The following is a 19,098-nucleotide window of genomic DNA, read 5'->3' as shown; positions in this document are numbered from 1 at the left end:
ATCACTGCAGATGTCAGTGCAATAAATATTAATTATACTATGTATGAAAATTCAATTGATTACAGCACGTCATTTACTGTGGGTCTACTTTACAAATAAATAAATAAACAAATTGATTGTGTCTTGATATATTTAATATCACTGTTGATCAAATTTATTATATAAATTATAAGGTCTGTTATCACAGTTGCCTCTACATACAGTACATTCAACAGGCACATAAAATCCTCGAAATCATTTAAAAGTAATATACCATCTACTGAGGTGTCAACATTGCACAGTTTTTTCCTTTTCTTTAAACACTCATGTGTCCTCAGCAGCCACCATCCTCTCAATAGCAGCCCAGTCTATTTTGCTGAGGCTGCTGCCGGCGCTCTCAGAGAGGTTGTCCAGCCAGTCCATCGCTGACACACCAGCTGTGGCACCATCATCCTGGGCATTTAATAGCCCGGCCAAAACCTGAGAGGTGCACAACAATGTATTATAGTACAGTATTCTTATCCTCATATTAATTAAACAACTTCCTTCTTCTTGCACAAGACAATAATTTGAGGATGACTGAGAGGGTTTGTCATGTAAAGTAAAAAGGAGATTAATCAGATTTATAAAAAAAACCAAAACATGCCATTCTTACCATGTTAGACTTTGACTCCTCTGGTCCAAACAGGCTTAACATTTCCGAAGAGGTCTCCCACAGATTAACCGCATCCCTCTCCTCTCTCTCTTCTATCCTGGTCTGCTTCCTCTGAATCCCTCCTGTAGGACTTTTGTTCAAACCCATCTTTCTCTGCAGTTCCTCACCCTGGCTGGCTGTGTGCAGTTTACTGTGGCTCTTTGTGATGGTGAGCATGCCACGTCTGGTGACCTGAGACAGGCGGTCCTTTGGCAGAGAGGTCACTGACAACAAAGTCACACAACATTGATACATTTTGTCAATTTAATATTATTAATTTTATGAGAACAGAGTTACTATAAACATATTCACAACATCAGTTTAGCTGAATATCATTTTGGTACCTGGTCTATGTAGTCCCAGTCTCCTGCGGTGGTCCTCTGAAGACCATTCCTGCACCTCAGCAGTCCATGGATGAAGGTGGGGCTGAGCTTGTCCTGACTCAGACTTAACACTTCTTTTATCATTAGGATATATAGTGTAGGTCCTAAGAAGAAGATATTACTCCATTATCAAATCCAGCTAATTTAAAGTGAACATAAAATACAGGCTGTCTGTGCAGATTATGGTCATTGTGGTATAATCTTAATATTTTAACTCAATCAATTAAATGTGATGATTAGTTCAGCTGCAAGATCCAATCACAATGATCCTTTAATAAGACAAGATCCTAGTCATACTATTGTTGCATGTGGTACCTGTGAGCAGAGGTGGACCGTGTGGTAGAGGTCATCGGAGCACCTTCAGGCTGTGAAGAACTAAGCAGGATTGGAGAACCGGTCAAAACTTCACTGGCCAAAGAATGGGCTTCATGAGTCCTCTGATTATATTGCTCCAGAAGCATGGCCCTGCCAATCACAATTAAAATTTCAATTGCACAAATGCACATTAATTTCTCCTGTGTACAAACACTGTAAACAGGCACATACTTTTCTTTTTCCTCCCTGGTTCTCAAAATGGATGCTTGATTTCTGTTTGTAGATTTCTGTAGTGAGCAAGGACATAGGAGATGATTAACAGTGTGGATACAATAATATTTAACATCAACGCCAATAATAACATGAGCTGTCTCACAGTTGTCCCAGAAGTAGAAAAAGGCTTGCGCTCCCTCTCCTTCAGGCTCTCTCTGTGTTTGTGATAAACAGCCAGTTTTTCCCTCTGTTTCTTTCTCATCCAAATCCTCAGCTCTCTCCTCTCATCCTCCGGAAGGACGCGTCTCTGTGACATCCAGCTACTTTGCTGCTGCTCCAGTGCGCTGTGGGTCACATTACTTTTCAGCTCAGAGATAATCAGACTTATTTAGACAGTCCTTTGAATAGCTCTCAGTTTTATAGGCACTGTACCTGCTATGGTGTGCAGTCTGTGAAGTGGACAAATCCAGGTCAGTCGGGGATAGATATCCTTCTCTAATTAACTCTTCTAACATTTCTGCTGTATCAGATAGCCCAGTCTCACCCAGATTCTTATCTGCCCATCTAGAGAGAGGTAGAGGTGGAGAGGACAGTACCGTAAAACATGAGAGAATGGACAAAATAACAGTGCACAAATCACATCCAAAACAAATATCATACATCTTTAAATACTTAGAAGATTTCTAATATACTTTAACTTACACTTGAGATAGTTCAGCTTCTTCAGTTTCATGGTGTGTAATTCCTGTGCGAGAAACACAAACACTGTGACAGTTATTGTCATGCTGTTAAATGTTATGCTTCACATCTTTTAGCTGCAGTTGGCATTCAAAAATATTACTGTTGCAATACCCAAAAAATGTTTAACGCCTGCATTGCTTCCACATTCAGCACCCTGTTTTAATATCTACACATTAACTGGAAATGATTTTATTTGCCACCATGCGAGTCCGTTTTTTAAAATGATGCAATAATTGTAAGGCAATTGAATTGAAGTTTGATTAAAGTGCATCTTTACTTGGAGGAGTGTGAGGGTGGGAAGGGCCAGCACTGGGACGGTGAGAAGAATTGGAATAAAGAAAAGGTTTTCTTTCAGTGGCACAGGAGTCATTATGAACCACGTATTGTTCTTCCAGATTTTCTTCATCTTCATACACATTTGGTTCTGTTACAGTGGCAAGTCTTGGTGCCCATGCTGTGAGACACAGAGAATACACAACAGTCTTATAGAGGTTTCTTAAACATTACTCAATTAAAAATACAATTTGGATTTGCATTTCAATTAAAATGCAATGCACTACTTTCATTCTTTTTTGGGATCTTACCTTCCTGTGGGACAGCCAGTCTGACAGTTTTTTTCCCTGCAGTCTTTGAATTAGGACCCGAAACTGGGCTGAGCTTTTCAATAGTGTTCACCAACTACACAGAAACAATGCAGGACAAGCAAGGAATTATCTACATATACGTGTCAGGACCATTTGTAAACTTGGGTAACACTGAAAATATAAAAACAAAATGCATATGTACCATCCTGGAGTTGGTAAAGTCTTTTTCCAGGTGGTCTGCAATGTTCTGTAGCACAGCTAACTGTACATCCAGCTCTGAGAGGCGAGATGAGAACCAGACTGTTGGAGGTGTGTACGGGGCACTGTTAAATTCAGTACTTGGGATCTTTATGGATTGACAGATCTCCGATTCAAATGGATCTAATATATTCTGTGGAGCAACTCTCTCTGGATCCCACTTGGGCTCAATGTAGCTGAGTGAAGGAGTCTCCTCAAGGATATCTAGAAAATACAACACATATTGAGTCCAAATTTTGACAATACTGTTCACCACAGGTTTGAATTTATTCAATGTACACCCACACTGTATAAAATCTTATATATAGACATATAAAGACCTGGGTGAGTGGAGGGATTCAGGATATCATCTGGAATTGTGAATGAGGGTTGTGGATCAGTAGCAGGAGACACACCACAGATAACAGAAGTTGCAAGTACATGAAGCTGAGCAGATGTAGGTGAAGAAGGGATGGAAGGAACGTCCTGTGTTCCTGGGATGAGAGAGGCTTGCAAATCGTGGTGCTGCATCTGGTCTTCTAGATCCAAAACACTTAAGAATTGGCGTCCATGCAGATCCTGAGAAACAAAGAGGGAAAAAACAGAGAGGCAAATCAAACTATACATTGCTTAAAGTGAGTCCTTGCAAAAATGCACATTTAATATAAAATCTATGCTGAGCCATACTGTATGGAGTCCACATTGTATGTCTGAGATCTTACCAGATTCTTCATCTGTGGTGTCTGTGAAGTCTTCACTGTGTCTTGGACAGGGGGTTCATTGTAAAACTGCTGATTCTCTGACCTTTGTGCTGGGTGGAGAAAGCACACACATACACAAACACACACAATTTAACTCGTCAATATGTCCACAAAAATAAAAAGCACTGTGTTGTCCAACAATTTCAAATCAGCTTACATTTAGGACTACTATCAGTCACAGAGGCCTGAGCAGACACAGCTTTATCCACCAGTCTGGGAGGACAAGCTGAAAGAAAAATATCATCATTTACATTTAGAAAAAAGGTTTTGTGTATTTTCATTAAATGCAGACAGAACAGAAAAAAGTTACTACTTTCTGATCAATCAAGAAAGCCAACCCATAACACATGAAAGCATTTTATCCTGTTACAAACACAAGCAGCAACAGTGGAATTAAATTACAACTGTTCAAAAATATTACAATCTTAGACTGTATCAACTCTTACCACCACGTGTACTCACCTGGGTCTGTGTTTGTGAAAGCATCATGGCACTCTGGGGGACTTTTACATGTGGCAGCAAAGGCATGGAGCTCGGCTGCAGTGGACATTGCCTTGTCCAATAATCTCTGACCACTCAACATTGAGTCAACAGATCCTGAGAGTTAAAGAACAAAAGATCAGTAGAGTTGTTATCCGGTCACTATACATCTTCAAGAATACAGATTTCTGTTGTCCCTTTGAGACATAGTGGTGTGAGTTTCTTGCTATGTTAAAAAAAACAACATTGTAGTTGCCATTAAAGATGTCTATGGATTATTGCTTTTCCTGGTGTTAACTGCAACAGGCAAGTGTACTCAAATATGTATTTGGCACTAACCAAGTTGAACAGCGAAATCCAGTCTGGGGGTGATCTCTTCTGCAGCTGCTGGCTCATCATTCACAGGCTCACTTGTTGGCTAAATACACATTAGAACAAACAAATGACAGTGGTGAAATGTTTTTGTTTTTTTATATCGGTGACAGTACAAAATTATTCTTACTAAGATTATAATTGTTGTACCTCTTGTGTAGGGATGATGGACTCATCTGGCCTAAATGTGACCTCTGCTTTTTTTGCCCTCCCAGACTTTTGCTCTCTCCTTTTCTGCCTATAAATAAAACACAATACAAGATATAATAAGATATAATATATATATATATATATATTTTTTTTTTAAATCGATAGCATGAAAATTAAGATATGCGTTTGCCTTTTGCTGGAGTTAGAGCTGGAAGAGGTTGTAGCTCTTCTACTGCTTTCAATGGGTGGGTCAACTCTGAGCAACCGTAGTCGAGCTTCATCAGCATTCTGCCTCCCTGTCACCGAGCTAGTCAACTCCTCCATAGAGAAGAGACGGGTCACCTGGGCTGAAGCAGCTGCCTGGGGCAACATCTGTGGTAGAGACAGATATCTGGGCATAAATCACAATGCCATATTTGGTGTTATTCATTTGAAAGATCTTTCAAGTAATGTAGAATAGCTTACCATTTTTGGCTGAGAGTCTATACAAAGAAGCTTGATGCTAGGTGTTTCTGCAATTGGCGCTGCAATTACATTAAAGGGCCTGGAGGAAGACACTATGGGGATTTGGGGGAATGTGATGTTTCTCTGTGGAACATTCTGAAAGCACAGCAGGCGAATGCCCTGGGTTGGTGAAGGTCCATGAGCTGGTAAAGCAGGAGGGAGTAGTGAGAAGTCTTGCACCCTGGATCTCTCTGATGTCTGACTCTGCACATGATAGCTCCTGGGAGTAGGATCATGTGGAGGATTGTTGTTAAAACTGAGTGGCCTTTTTGGAACTGAAGACCCACTTCTTTTTTCCTCTTCTGTCTTCTTTGAGGAAGCTTTGTGATTGTGTTTAAGCTGAGGCTGAAAGGGTTCCAGAGTAGCAGGGTTTGCAGTGAGCGGCATCTGGAATCCTTGGGCTGGGGGACAGCGTGGGGCACCCTGCTGGGGCAACGGAGGACGATGGAGCTTGAGTAATTTCACGCCCATGACCTGGGTAGGATGGTCAGATTGTACGCTCCCATTTGAATGCACTATTACAGGGGCACTGTTAATTGCATGGCTGGTGTCAGTAGTGGTCAGAAGCCCTTGGGAGGGGGGGATTAATCTTCTGCTTTGACTAAACTGAATTTCTGGTGACTCTGCCTGGACAGAGAGCGGTTGCATTTCCTGAAAAAAAAGAGTGAACATAATCAGCTGTCATTTCAATATTGTTTACACAGAAAGAATGTGTCACAATGTAGCAATACATTTGAGCAATACCTGATAATTTACACCTGCACCGTTGGCAATGGAGGGTAGATTCCTGGTGCTTTGACACTGATCAACTGTTGGAGAGAGTTTCCCTGAGCTCTGTGTGGCAGGCTGGTTTGCAAACATGCATGCAGGGGCCTGACTAAACTGAGTGTTGCTGGATTCTGAACATGGCACACATGCCTGTGTCTGAGGGGCCCGTGAAATTGTGGATTGAGCCGACAAGGCATTTTGTCGAGGTGTGAAATTGGCAGCACAAGATGATGGAACATTAGGGTGTGAGTTGTTTGTGTTAGACTGTGCCAAAGACGAGTTCTGCTGGGCCAGTTGCAGGTTGGAAAATGACTCTCCCAAAACTTCCATCAGGCCCATGTAGTTGATATGCTGCAAGGACAAATACATGTCAATTACAAGTCATTTCTGAAAGGTTAGAGAGTCCATTTGTTCAGTCTGTTCTTACCTGGACCAATCTGAATAAGTCTTCACCCAGACGTTGTCTCATTGGCGGAGTGGACGATGTCTGGCTGGGGACAGTAGGAACCACATTGGGTGCACTGGCTGTGGAGATTTGTGGCTGAACATTTGGGGGATCTTCTAGTGCATTGGGGAGCAGTACTTCAGTTGGATCAGGGAGCTGTGCATGGACCACTGTCTCAGCCTGGACGATGGGAAGAGCTTTTGGCTCTGGGTGTGTAGGGGCTTGTTGGCTTCTAGTATGACTGTGGCTTAAACTACAGAACAGGAAATTTCAATTATTAACTTGGTTTTGACATGGGGTTTCAAAACCAAATGTAAATGTAGAAATTACTCAGCAGGGATTATGTTTTATCTTAATTTTATAGTGCGATGTTGAACAGTTAAAGAATTATGATGAACTATAGTGACAGACGTAAAAGATCAAAGAAAAGGGCTAGCTAAACTGTTTTCTCACTAACATACTACAGTAACGGCTCCCTTTACCCATTCACACGTTTTTAATAAATAATTCACTCAAAACTCACAGAGAGGTGGAGTCTTTTTCTGAGTAGTCTAGATCTGCAAGTTTTAAACTCTGAAAAGGACGAGAATCACAAGTTATTTGTGCTTTGTGACAACCTTCATGACACATGTAAAAAACTTGAAAAATTAAGAGTAATATTCACTGTTTCAGGTGTGCAGATGTTTCCAGAGATGTTCCCATTGGAAACAGAAGACGACACCTCCACGCCCTCACCGTCACTACTTTTGCCTAAGACAAATATCAAACATGTTAATTAATATTCTCAGCTATACCAGTCTGCATTTGCAGCAACTTTGACAAGACAATTTATTCTTGCATCATACCTTCTTTTTCAGGTGTAACATCTAAATCACCAAGAGACAGCTGGAGTGAACTTGATAGTCTCATCTGAGTGTCAAAGGTAAGTTGGTCATTGGGGAGAGGTGTCCTGTGAAACGTCAGCTCCTCTGGTTCATCTCTGTGAGAATCTCTGCAGGGACATAAATACAATATCAATACAGTAGATTCTTCATATATTCAGTAAATTGTGTGGTGTGCTTGTTTTCAGCCAGCCAAATAAAACATTGTAAAGACAAACATGGGGTGCTCACATGAACAGTTCTTCTTCTTGTAGATTGTGATCAAGGCCAGTGATGGGAGTGTTGGCAGATCCAGGGTAGCCTGTATCAACACTGCTCTCTCTCTTCAGCTCTTCCACCTCAGGTTGCAGCACAGGGACTACAGTCCACCGTGTTTCTGGAATCTGGATGTGGGCACTGTAATGATCGGTCTCAAGTAGAGTAGTGTACCTGTGCTCCAGCAGGCTGAGAGATGTGAGGACAGCAGGCGCAGAGGCTTTAATGCGAATCACTATTCCTTCATTAACTGCTCCTCTGATCCCCTCTCCCTTGGCTTTCTTCTTTTTGCCATGATGTCCCAGAAGTACCTTCCTATCAGCCCATCGTACCATCCACTCCAGAAGTCTGCCAAGCTCTGGGAACTGAGCTTCTAATTTAGGATCGAGGCCCTGCTGCAGTTCTACCACGGTTTCCACTGAGGTTGAAAAGCCAAATATCAAATAATCTGATGACTGAGCCATGGGAAAAGCACTTTGATTAGGGCTAGTGTCAGAACCAGAGTAGGCTCTCCTCATTCTTTGGACTAAAGGCACACGGCTCTGCTGTTGGAGGCTAAACAGACCGTTTTGCCTCCCATTTCTGAACCCAGGAAGAGAGGTGACAGCAAGGCCAGTACTTGATATGTGGACTTCGCTGCAGATGGAGTTTTGTGGCTCTGGTATTGTAACTTGTTGTATAGACTTGTAGCAGCAGCCAGCTCTGAACACTGGAGGATTGTTGCTCCAGTGTTTTCTTGCTGGATGCTGCCCATTTCTTTGATGTCGATGTATAGTTGTGAGCACATCAAAGGTTAGAGAATGCAACTCCCTCTCCCTCAACTTGGAGGAGAAGCCTCTCAACAAAGGAAGTTCACTGCCTGAGTCCCCTCCATCAGTACTATCCTTTTCGAGCACGTAGCTGAGGAATAGCTCCAGGAAATTGAGATATTCTTCATCTTCCAGCTCAAACTCCCAGGTGCCAACCACCGGTAAGGAGGGCAGAGCCACATTATGTTGGTCATCATTCTCTTTGGCATTGGCTGCACAACTCTCCTCCTGGATCACCCTCTCAATCTTAACAGTCTTCTTTGCACTCTCTCCGTCTCGTAGTTTAGCTTTTTCGCCCCTAAAAGAACAAAACAGATCACAGAATAAGCCACATGTGAGCAACTCCTGAAAGTAATGGATGTGCTTTCATTGCACGCTGGATACCTGTTTATTGATCTGTTATTCTGTTCAGGAGAGACAGCCTCAGATGTATTCTCTGCTGTGTCTACATCACTGCACAGTGGGGGGAACCCATAGTCAGTTAAAGTGCTGGTGCTCAGACTTGTACCCAGGGAGAGCTGTCTTAACATGGCCATCCCATGTTTACTTCCCTTCTCCTCCTCTTCCTCCTCTTTCTCCCACAGATGGAGCACAGGGGCAGCAAGGTGCCTCTTCAAACGCCCAAGATGTTTTCTCCTCTGCCTGAGTTTGTCTTGAAGAAGAATGATCATCAGCTCAGTTGGCTCCTGTGTTTCCTCTTCTGCAGAACAGACAGCATGTGACAGAATACATTACAGACATATTACATATATTAAAATGGCAATGCATAATAGGTAAAGGATTAAAGTAATTTATCCATTCACCCAAAGGGATCCAGGAAGTTTTCTGATCTACAGATTCAAATAGTTTAAACATGGAGAATCCATAATTCAATACATGTACCAGAGAACATAAACAATATGTTATAGAGTGCATAAATCTCCCAAAAAGTTATAATATTTCAAAGCACTTTGTGAGTGAATAGATACATACCAAGGACATTGCACTGTCTCAATCTCTGCAGCAGTGAGTTATACTTTTCTCTTAGAGGGACTCTGACAGACTCTTCCTCCTTTGGGAAAGCGTGTGCCAGTGTGTCTGCCACCTAAAAAGAAGAGCAGCCAAGAGTGAGAAATGCACTCAGTCAAGGTCATTCTGTTTTACTTTGATAAACGTCTGCGTGAAAAAGCAAGAAAAAGTGTTTTCACCAGAGACACAGGAGGCAGTTCAGACACAAGGCTGAGCAGTATGTCCTGGAGGATTTCCTCGGCATTGAGGAAATGAGAGAAAGGTAGAAAACGACAGGCCCAGTGGAGAGCATCCACACAGGCAGAATTCACTTCTGAATCACCAGGGATCTAAGGGATACAAATATACATGAATACTTACGGGGAATCCACGAGGATATTTATACATAAACATGTCACAAATGCAAACGTGATACCTGTTCATCTCTACCACTCTGTCTGGCACCTTGATACTTCCTGCAGGAAATAGAGAGCTGATCCCTGACGTGAAGCATCCAGCATAAACCACACAGCTCCCTGAAACAGACTTGACGCAGAAAAATAGTAAATAAAAAGCAGTTGAAATTAGATAATTGATTGATGTTCACAATGCACTATGGGCCTGATTTACTAAGACCCCAAATAGTGGGTACTAAATTGCGTGCGCAGTGCAATAGATTGCGCGTTTCGTTTGCATGCCTTTTGCGGGTCATCTACTAAGAATAACTGCGTAAATGAAAACAGGTGCAACAGGATGGAGAAAAGGGTGGAAAAAATCCATCCTGTGCGTATTCTGTCATTGTGCCTCCGTCTCCTCCTCTCCACAGTGACAAAAGTCATCTGAGCGCAGTGCGCAGCTGGTTAATACCTGCCCTTCAAAGGTATTATTTATAGATGCTGTTAGCGTCAGAAATAATACCTTCAGGTTTGGTAAATCACAATGCGTGTGTTAAATAACATATTTGCATTTTCTCCTCCCTGTATTTTGCACACTGCCCCATATTACATATTCATTATGACAAACGTACTAAATGGACAGCGCGTATTATCTTGCACATTTGAAAGACGCAAATCTCAGTGCGTTGCGTTAACAGCTTGCATATTTTTTGCGGATGATGTCAAGTTTGCACATGTTTTTACACATGCAAACCTTTGGTAAATCAGGCCCTATGTGTGTTATCTTACTAATAGTTTGAATGATATCAGAGTCCAAGTAGCCATCTTTATTAGGTCCTTGTTTGAAGAATCCAGTGCGGGTGACAAACTTCATGAGACCCTCTGGGAAAGCCTTTTCCTCTTCAGCAACTGATGGATAGGAGTACTTCTTCTTGATCTAAAAACAACATAAAATATTTGCATTATGAATGTCACAGACCTTTAAGCTTCTTAGAACACATGTTAAAAACATTTCAGCCCTGGAAAGTACCTTGTGCAGTAGGTGTCTGGCACGGCGTAGATGGCTGATGTACCATTGGGCAGCTGGATGGCAGCAATGAGCTGATCTCAGGAGTAACAGTAATCTTTGGAGAACCCCAGACACTTTGTGACGAGACGCAACCTCTGTAAACTGCCCTAATGTCCCTATTGGGTCCTAAGAATGAGACACACTTTTTCTTAAGCAGTTACAGAGAATTTATATGTAAGCATATGCAAGAGTCTATCTTTTGTGTTATGTACCTGCGTGTTGGGGGAAGGCTGAGGACAATAGAGAGGTGGGGAAGGCAGATACAGTCCATTAGGCACAACTGCAGGCAGGCCAGAACACAGGTCTTTGGCTGCGTCCAACAAGGAGGACAAGGGTGAAGACATAACATTCACTCCAGCCATGACTGACGCCTTCAGAATCTCCTGTATGGAAACATGTAACAAGTCCCAGTCTTCTCCTTCCAAGGGATCTAGTAATAGGAGATGAGACAAAGCATAGATTAACATTAAAGGGCTCTATGTGCATCGCTGTCATCTCATAGTTGTCAGGTTTCACTAACCTGTAAAACTCTTGTCACTGTCCTTGTCTCTGCCCTCTTGGGAGTCAGTCTTACTGCCAAAAAGACACTCCAACTCAGCCTGAAAAATGCTTTCTGGTTCTAAAACTGTTGGCAGGTGGAGCTCTCTTTTCCTAAACCTGTTATATAAAGATTCGCAACAGTTACAAATTGTAACATTTGGAAACATTCACAATACACTCATCCATTCCTCAATTATATTTTATGCTAACACACTGACCGAGTGAAGTCAAAGTGGTCGGTGCAGTAGCTGGTGTAGGCTAAGCTCAGAGAGGCTGCTGTCTTCCAGTCCCCAAGATGGTAAGCCAACCACACAGTCTCAGGAATCAGACCCCCTAGCAGGAGCAGGTCCTGGGCATAATCTACAGTCCACACTTCTGACAGATGCTGTCGTCTAACTGCTCTAGCCACCTCCTCCTGGCACAGCGGCACCAAACGTCCAACACTGGGGGCTGAGAAGGAGCGTATTGCCAAATAGTAATATTAATATTTAAAAAAATTTAAATTAAAAAAAAACATAATTTAAACTAAGAAATGATTTTGGAAACACACCATGAGGTAGGTGTAGTGGAGGCAGGATGCCCACATTGTGTGGGGGCAAGATGTAGAGCGGTTGATTGGTGAAATAAGCAGCCATGAATCTTCCCAGGGTCTGAACCACTGCACAGGCTGTGTCACTGTGAAGGTCCATTGGCAGCCACTGGCAAGGAAGAGAGTCTGCTGCAGGGCACAAAAGCAAAGCTAATAACCAACGTTTCTTATTTCACAGTGAGGTACACTTGTCGTTTTGAATAATTAAACATAATCAGAAATAAAGGGTTAGCCATCAAGGATCAAGCTGTTAAATATGAAAACGCTAATAACTTGATTCCATAAACTGACACACACATAAAAATCATTGCTGACAATGCCTAACCTGTTATGCAGGTTGTGCTGTCTTCCTGTTGTCCAGCCCTGTGTAGTATTAAGCGGGCCATGTGGTCTCCCAACTCCTGGGCTTCTCTCAGATGGTACTGGGACAACAAACTGTATAGAAGTGCCAGACAAAGCCGAGTCTCCTGGAAGACACTACGATCAGAACCTGAAAGAGATATACGATTACTATTTCAGACTGTGTGTTACTGTACTGTTTCTGCTAATGGGGAAAATGACAACATGGTCTTACTTTTTTTACTCTCTTCCAAAATTTGTGACCGCCATGTGTCAGCACTTTTTGGGTACAAGCCACACAGGAAAAGATCTTCACCTGAAGGGGAGAAGAATTCAATATTTAGTTTAAAAACAAAAAATAACTGTTCAGACAGTTAGGTTAGGATGCAATCACACTTGCTTTGGTTGGTGCTGTACACAAATAAGAGATTTTTCTCAGACCTGGGTAACTTAGCAGTGCAGGACCCTCCTCAAGCCTTTCTCCTGTAGCTTGCAGAGCTGTTTGGATTTGAGACATGATGACAGACAGCTGCTGCTCTTCCTCCTCCAAGCCATCACAACCTTTAAAGCCTTTCAATTCTTCCATATATTGCTGAGTGATCTCATAGAACCGCTGCCACACGCCAAACATTCTGACCAAAAGAGAAAATCACAACTTTTGTCTGACTGGCATCTACAACAACAAATACCTGACTATTTCCTCATAAACACTTATATGTGAAAAGTCAGAGAGACTGTCTCAACCTGCTGGACGGTCGCTGGGGGACAGGCCGAGCCTGATATACAAAGCTGGAGATCTCTTCCTTCTCATCCTGTAGTAGAGGCACACAGTGTACATCTGAAGGCCATTGGTGTGGTGGCTGATTCTCTGCTGAGGACCAGACAGTTTTTTGATGCGGGCTGTAAGTTTGGTCAAGGGAATCAGAGACCAGCTGCAAGATAAGCAGTACTGTGGATAGACTATGAGATGACAGCACACAGTGACCAGTCTGGTAGGACTCAGGCTGAGGGCTCAGCAGCAGGTGTACCATCCGTTTACTGAGCTCTACCATCAGCCCCAGGCAGCGTGGCCCATCTGAGTTAGCGCTATCCCATGGAAGAAAAGAAAGAAGCGATTTGAGAAGGTGCAGGAGGCAAGTAGAAACTGAGGTATTTCTTTTCCCCGTGCTAACCGTGGAGCTAGGGATCAAATGAAGTAAAGCAGCAAGCCGCATAACACAGTTGAGGGTGTGCTTTAGCAGATAAGCTTTGTTTTCCACAGTGTCTCCTAGAGACATGCTAAAAGCCCAGGCTGTTAACAGCCTGCTCTGGATCTTCCCAAGTTCAAGATGTAGAAGAGGGGTCTTCCTCTCTCTTTCAGCAAAGTCTTTCATGATTTCATGATCTGGGCTTGAGACAAGTTCAGTGTTGGCGTCAAGGGCGTGGAGCGTGTCAAACATTGAGGCAAACTCCAGACGTCCACCATCCTCTACATGAGATCCAACAGGAGGTCCGTCTACATCAGAATCATCTTCAAAGAACGTCTGGGAAACCAAACACATAAATACCAGGTTACAGACTGGTAATATAAGTGAATAAAGCAAACGATACAGTAGCCACAATACAATATTACTAAGTGTAATCAAATGCAGTGCAGTAGTTTGAGCATTTTGACATTGAGTCTAAACTTATATTCTATATTCTAACAGTATTTGACAGACCTGTACTCTTTCAAGAAGCTCCTTGGTGCCACCAAATGTCCCTTGGTCCTGCAGGAAAAGGGGTAAAGTGGACCTATCTGTGGCTGCTGAAATGACAGAGTCTGTGGTGTTGGGTAAACGTGTAACGATAGGTTTGAACTCCTCAAGGCTGCTGTCCAGATTCAGGCAAGATACTGACTCCAACCATGCCCTCACATTAATCTGAAAATAAGATATTTTAATTATTTCAATAAAATAATTCAAGAAATAACATTAACTTAAAGCTGAATTTGAATAAAATCTCTTCTCTTCTACTGCTTCAAATTCCTGATTTAACACCTGTGATTTATCCAGGATCCGGCTGGCTTTTTCGAGGTCCTTGCTGGTGTCCCTTAGTAGCGTTTTCAGCAGCAGCGCAGGAGAAGGCCTATCTAGCACCTTCAACACTGTGGCCATGTAGCCATCAGACACAATAAGATAGAACAGCCGTGGATGCCAGGTCACAGAATATCGCTGCCTCAGGACATCCCGCACAGACATACTAGAGCTGGACAGAGAGGCCTCCCCTTTCCCTGCAGACATTGGTGGCCTGCAGGAGGAAATGAAAAACTTTTATAACAAAAAGCAAGAAAAAACAGCGTTATAGTTAAACAACATCACACGTTTCACACTGGTTTCATTCATTTAAAGTGCAAAAGAATGAGAGATTCTTAACTCACATGCTGTAACATGACAGTGAACCAATCCATAGAAAACATTACCACAGAACATCAGCCCAAACAAATCAATAACTTGTAATAAGGGTTAATAAGAGCAATGAATGTAAATTGCCTCAATTTACGACATACCAGTAAGTGACGAGAGGGTGCAGGGGTAGGAACTGTGCTGGTCCGAAGTCAACATTGCAACCGGAGCTTGTGAGAGTGAGAAGCCCTCCGAGGCGAGCCAACATAAGAAGAGAGCCTCTCTTCAGAACACAGGCCAGGAAAAGGCCACCCGGTGACCAGGTCATACTGCCGACCCAGTACGACCTAAAAGAGAAGATAAGTGAAGCATCTTCAGAAATAAAATAAAAAACATCTTCTCCAACAAAGATTTCAAAGTAGTTCTAACAACAGACAGACATGGGGTGATGTAACACAGCCTTTTGTGGAGGTAATAGCGGCTTGATACAGCTGTACAGACATTGTGGTTTCCTTTCATTCCTCTCTGGTATATTTTTTTATTTATACAGTCTGGAAATTATGTTCTGAATTCAGTTTAAACCTGTGTGCGGCAGTCACCCAATCACACCAACACCAGCCACAACACCTGTTATTGTTGCTATTTATCCATACTGTACCTTATGTATTTAGAAGGGATCTCCAATTTCTTGCTTCCACATCCGCCCAGACTACTTGATACCGAGACAAAATTCTGTGTGCTCACAAAGAGGACCTGTGTAGCCTGCATTCAAAACATATCTTGTGTCACATTTCCATGGATGTATGGATGGACATGGAAAAAACTGTTGAAGATGTGACAAGAAGAGAAAGAGAGGCCATACACTTACCTTGGGCTGTCTCTGGTTCAGGACAATGGCTAACAGCCGGCCATCAGGAGAGAAGGCTGACACTAATGCACCCCTGGACTTCACTGGTTGGCATGCTGGGGTAAGACTTGACATGGGGTATGTCTTGGTGGCCCACCGTATGCTGTATCCCACAGAACTACAAAGAGAAATGTGTACTTGTAACTACTGTGACAACAAGTGGGAGAACTGAGTTACATAAACCTGTTTACTCACCCTACTCTCACATGTCCTTCTTCCCATTGGATTTTCAGACAAGTGAGGATTAGCTTCTTCCCACATGTGAAAACAAATGCTGATAAGCAGGTATCACCCACTACCTGTAAGGGAATTTGGAGAGAGATATAAATAGGATTTAAGTACAATAGAAAATAATCCAATAGTGAAACAGAAATTGAGTACAGGTTTTTTAAATTCTGTCATTCATTTAAAACATGACACAATCACATATTCTTATGAAGAATACAAACCTCCGTCTTAACAAAGATGGTGTGTTGGGATGCTTCTTTGTCTTGTAAAGATGGCAAAATGGTATCTTCAAGGGGCTGTATATGCGCCCAGTGTCCTTTGACTGTGCCATCTCGTACCCCCGTCAAATCTCTGATGTCCATACATTCCCACAGGAACACTTGCCCTGTAATGGCTACCAGGAGTACACGCATCCCATCTCCTGAAACTTGGAGTGACAGCCTTGTAGCATTCCCTGTGGAAAATACATGCAAATACATCCATGGATTCAAAACTTGATATCTTAAAAAACTGTTGCACATATAACTGGAATTTGCAAATCTGCAATTCAACTTACACTCACTGTACCAATACCCACTCACTATTTCCTGTCATTGTGATCTTCTGCAATATATTACACAAGCAGGTACTTGTGCAGTACCAGTCAAAAGTTTGTACACGTTTCCATTCACTTGAATGAGAGAGCGTGTCCATACTTTTGACTGGTTCTGTAAATCTTTGACAAATTGCACAAACCACATTCTCAAGTCACAGCACTTTACAGTCTCACAATTGAGAAGACCTGTGTAAATAGCATGATAACAAGCCATTCACTGATGTTAAGACAGCAGGCCAGAGCTCCTTCAATGGGTAATGTTTTTCTTAGTACTGGGATGGTCATTGCTAATCTACTGACACTGCAATGACACTTAGATGTATGTATACATAGATTATATACCTTCAAAAGTAGTAATCATATGAAGTACTTCTGGGACTGCTGCAGCAGTTTTCAACAAATCTTTATCCCTGTTCCACAGAAACAGCTCTCCCGTGACCAAAAGTCCACAAAGCCACATACCTGGAAAAAGAAAAGACAAGTAGTGTATTATAAGAATTGGCAAGGCAAGGCAAGGCAGTTTTATTTATATAGCGCATTTCATACACAATGGCAACTCAATGTGCTTTACATAAAACAGAAAAACATGTAATTTGAGAAACATTAAAACATACAATTAACCCCCCCACCCCCCACCCCCACACTAATAATAAAAACAAAGTACAGAAAAATAGAAAGAGAGAAATAAAATGTATAAGATTGCAGCATAAAATAATGATTTGCTTTAAAATCATTAAAAGGACATAGAGTGCAAATGAAAGATTAAAATGTAAAGTGCTTTAAAAGAGCTCAATCATAAGCACAGGAGAAGAGAAGTGTTTTTAACCTGGATTTAAAAATGTTCACTGTTGGGGCTAATTTCAGTTCTGCTGGTAGTGTCAAGTATTTTGCTATGAGCTGGCACAATAAACTCACCATTTTGGGATGAAGCCATTGTCACCACACTGTTGAGAAAGGGATGGAGTTTAGGTGTCCTTTTCTTGGTGCGGCCAGACACCATGTTGATCTCACTGATCCGTTTGTCATCTAACAGGAACACAGACTCTTTCTCCTAGTGACATGACACAGGTTTGCAGTCACTATTATATTACTGGTAATGATATAAAAGCCACTGTCACCTTCTTAAATGTGAAATACTTCATTAGTCATTTGTTTACCTGCCCGAGCCAGCAGAATCGCGGCCATGGTTTCTTCCTTTTGATGCTGGATGACAACACAACTTCTAGCTCTAGCTCCATGTTTAAAAAACAGTATCCGTTTTTCCTTGCGGTTATGCATTCAGAAAGGGGTTATCGAAATTAATCCGCTATATGGACAAGCAAACCGATATAGTAATATTAGTCAATTTGCTCAAATAAACATTACAATTACGTCAGCTAGTTACAATTATCATAAAACTTAAAAGTGAGACTCAGCCGTTACACGTTTTCAGCAATAGCTGGCATGCACTGATAACATTAAGACGTCGTTTTACGTAATACTGACTCTTGTTTGAACCAAACAAAACTACCTAAATCATACCGTTAACTAGCATTAGCCACCCAGCTAATTTTCCTCACTGTGCGGAAAAGTGGTCCCGGAAAAAAAGCCAAACCAGAATATTTCCACCATATTGGTTATGCTCACATGTTACATTCGTATCTATTAGTCACCTACTATATCATATTACTGTGGTATAACATGTTATAGCGTAACTAAACATAAAATATTTCGAAACTCCCTCCGCTCCAGAAGCAGGAATTGTTTCCCATGAGCCTCTTGGAGAAAGCTTCAACGCGTTGCCGTAGGAACGTAGATGTTGTGACGTAACCGCTCCTGTGTTGTTTACGGATCGTAGGTTACAGCTGACTAGTAGTTACCTTATTTAAAATGTAATAAGTTTTTAGTGTACCCATTAAGACTACCAAAATCTAAATTCAGGTGTTTTTCATGGATACTGACATGATTTATAAGGGAGATGATTTTTTTATAAAGAAAGATTTAGCTCTCATTTGAAAATGTATTTCTTAGTTCATGTAGATTTTGGAATATAAAATACAGATATTTCATGAGTCAAAAGTCTGCATGTGCTTATTTTGCACTGTGAGACCATTTAAGCCCACGTCATGATTTATTTACACAATATAAAAAATATCCTTTTCAAAGAATTAAAAACAGCAATATATGTAAAACATATATTCAGTAACATGTTAAATATTAAAAATTAGGAAAAAAAACCTTCTCCTGAGCAAATATTTAAAGGTCTGACTTCAGATGTAACCCGGTTTGTATTCATCAACATTTTCATAAGTAACTGTAATTTAATTACACATTTTTTTCTCAGTAACTGTAATGGATTACTGTTACATTTATTTTGTAATTCAAGCAGAAACTGACATGAAGGGTTAAGTAAGGCCAGTTGCCAAAGGCAAAGGCCCTGTAATGTAATTAACAGACTCATGTTAACCACGTAGTCAGGTTATTATGTTGCCTATTATGTTGTTTTCAAAGACACAACACAAGTGATCAAACTCAA

At 41.6% G+C, this 19,098-nt stretch overlaps 1 protein-coding gene across 1 annotated transcript; it reads right to left on the bottom strand.

The window, feature by feature from the left end:
* Positions 1-127: 127 nt before the first annotated feature.
* cplane1 (ciliogenesis and planar polarity effector 1) lies at positions 128-18,143 on the bottom strand. The gene is made up of 50 exons (XM_053339480.1): positions 18,094-18,143; positions 17,741-17,889; positions 17,499-17,634; positions 16,926-17,045; positions 16,206-16,442; positions 15,956-16,055; positions 15,722-15,878; positions 15,512-15,615; positions 15,018-15,200; positions 14,509-14,758; positions 14,191-14,391; positions 13,235-14,013; positions 12,932-13,122; positions 12,726-12,806; positions 12,477-12,641; positions 12,113-12,280; positions 11,781-12,012; positions 11,543-11,679; positions 11,235-11,452; positions 10,984-11,148; positions 10,743-10,890; positions 9,995-10,104; positions 9,759-9,908; positions 9,544-9,655; positions 8,956-9,271; positions 7,739-8,869; positions 7,472-7,617; positions 7,291-7,376; positions 7,150-7,199; positions 6,609-6,879; positions 6,158-6,532; positions 5,375-6,064; positions 5,100-5,281; positions 4,910-4,997; positions 4,727-4,805; positions 4,370-4,504; positions 4,065-4,133; positions 3,869-3,957; positions 3,488-3,725; positions 3,112-3,371; positions 2,910-3,003; positions 2,595-2,779; positions 2,287-2,369; positions 2,017-2,148; positions 1,748-1,928; positions 1,603-1,658; positions 1,372-1,521; positions 1,018-1,160; positions 635-897; positions 128-459 (listed from the first exon to the last, which is right to left on the bottom strand). Exons 2-50 carry the CDS (start codon positions 17,819-17,821, stop codon positions 304-306), a joined length of 9,873 nt encoding a protein of 3,290 aa, XP_053195455.1. The 5' UTR covers positions 17,822-17,889; positions 18,094-18,143; the 3' UTR covers positions 128-303.
* Between the last annotated feature and the right edge of the window lie 955 nt (positions 18,144-19,098).

This window comes from Scomber japonicus, chromosome 19 (genome assembly GCF_027409825.1).
Source record: "Scomber japonicus isolate fScoJap1 chromosome 19, fScoJap1.pri, whole genome shotgun sequence".
Lineage (NCBI taxonomy): Eukaryota > Metazoa > Chordata > Actinopteri > Scombriformes > Scombridae > Scomber > Scomber japonicus.
This window is presented reverse-complemented; position numbering and strand designations above follow the sequence as displayed.

Bases quoted from the DNA above. Each gene is read 5' to 3' on its own strand.
- cplane1 (XM_053339480.1), bottom strand. From the start codon at position 17,821: ATGGAGCTAGAGCTAGAAGTTGTGTTGTCATCCAGCATCAAAAGGAAG. The intron at 12,807-12,931 runs GTCTGAGAAAAA...TCTCCCCTTCAG, and splicing joins TGCACTGCTAAGTTACCCAG to GTGAAGATCTTTTCCTGTGT. The intron at 7,377-7,471 runs GTATGATGCAAG...TATTTGTCTTAG, and splicing joins TGTTACACCTGAAAAAGAAG to GCAAAAGTAGTGACGGTGAG.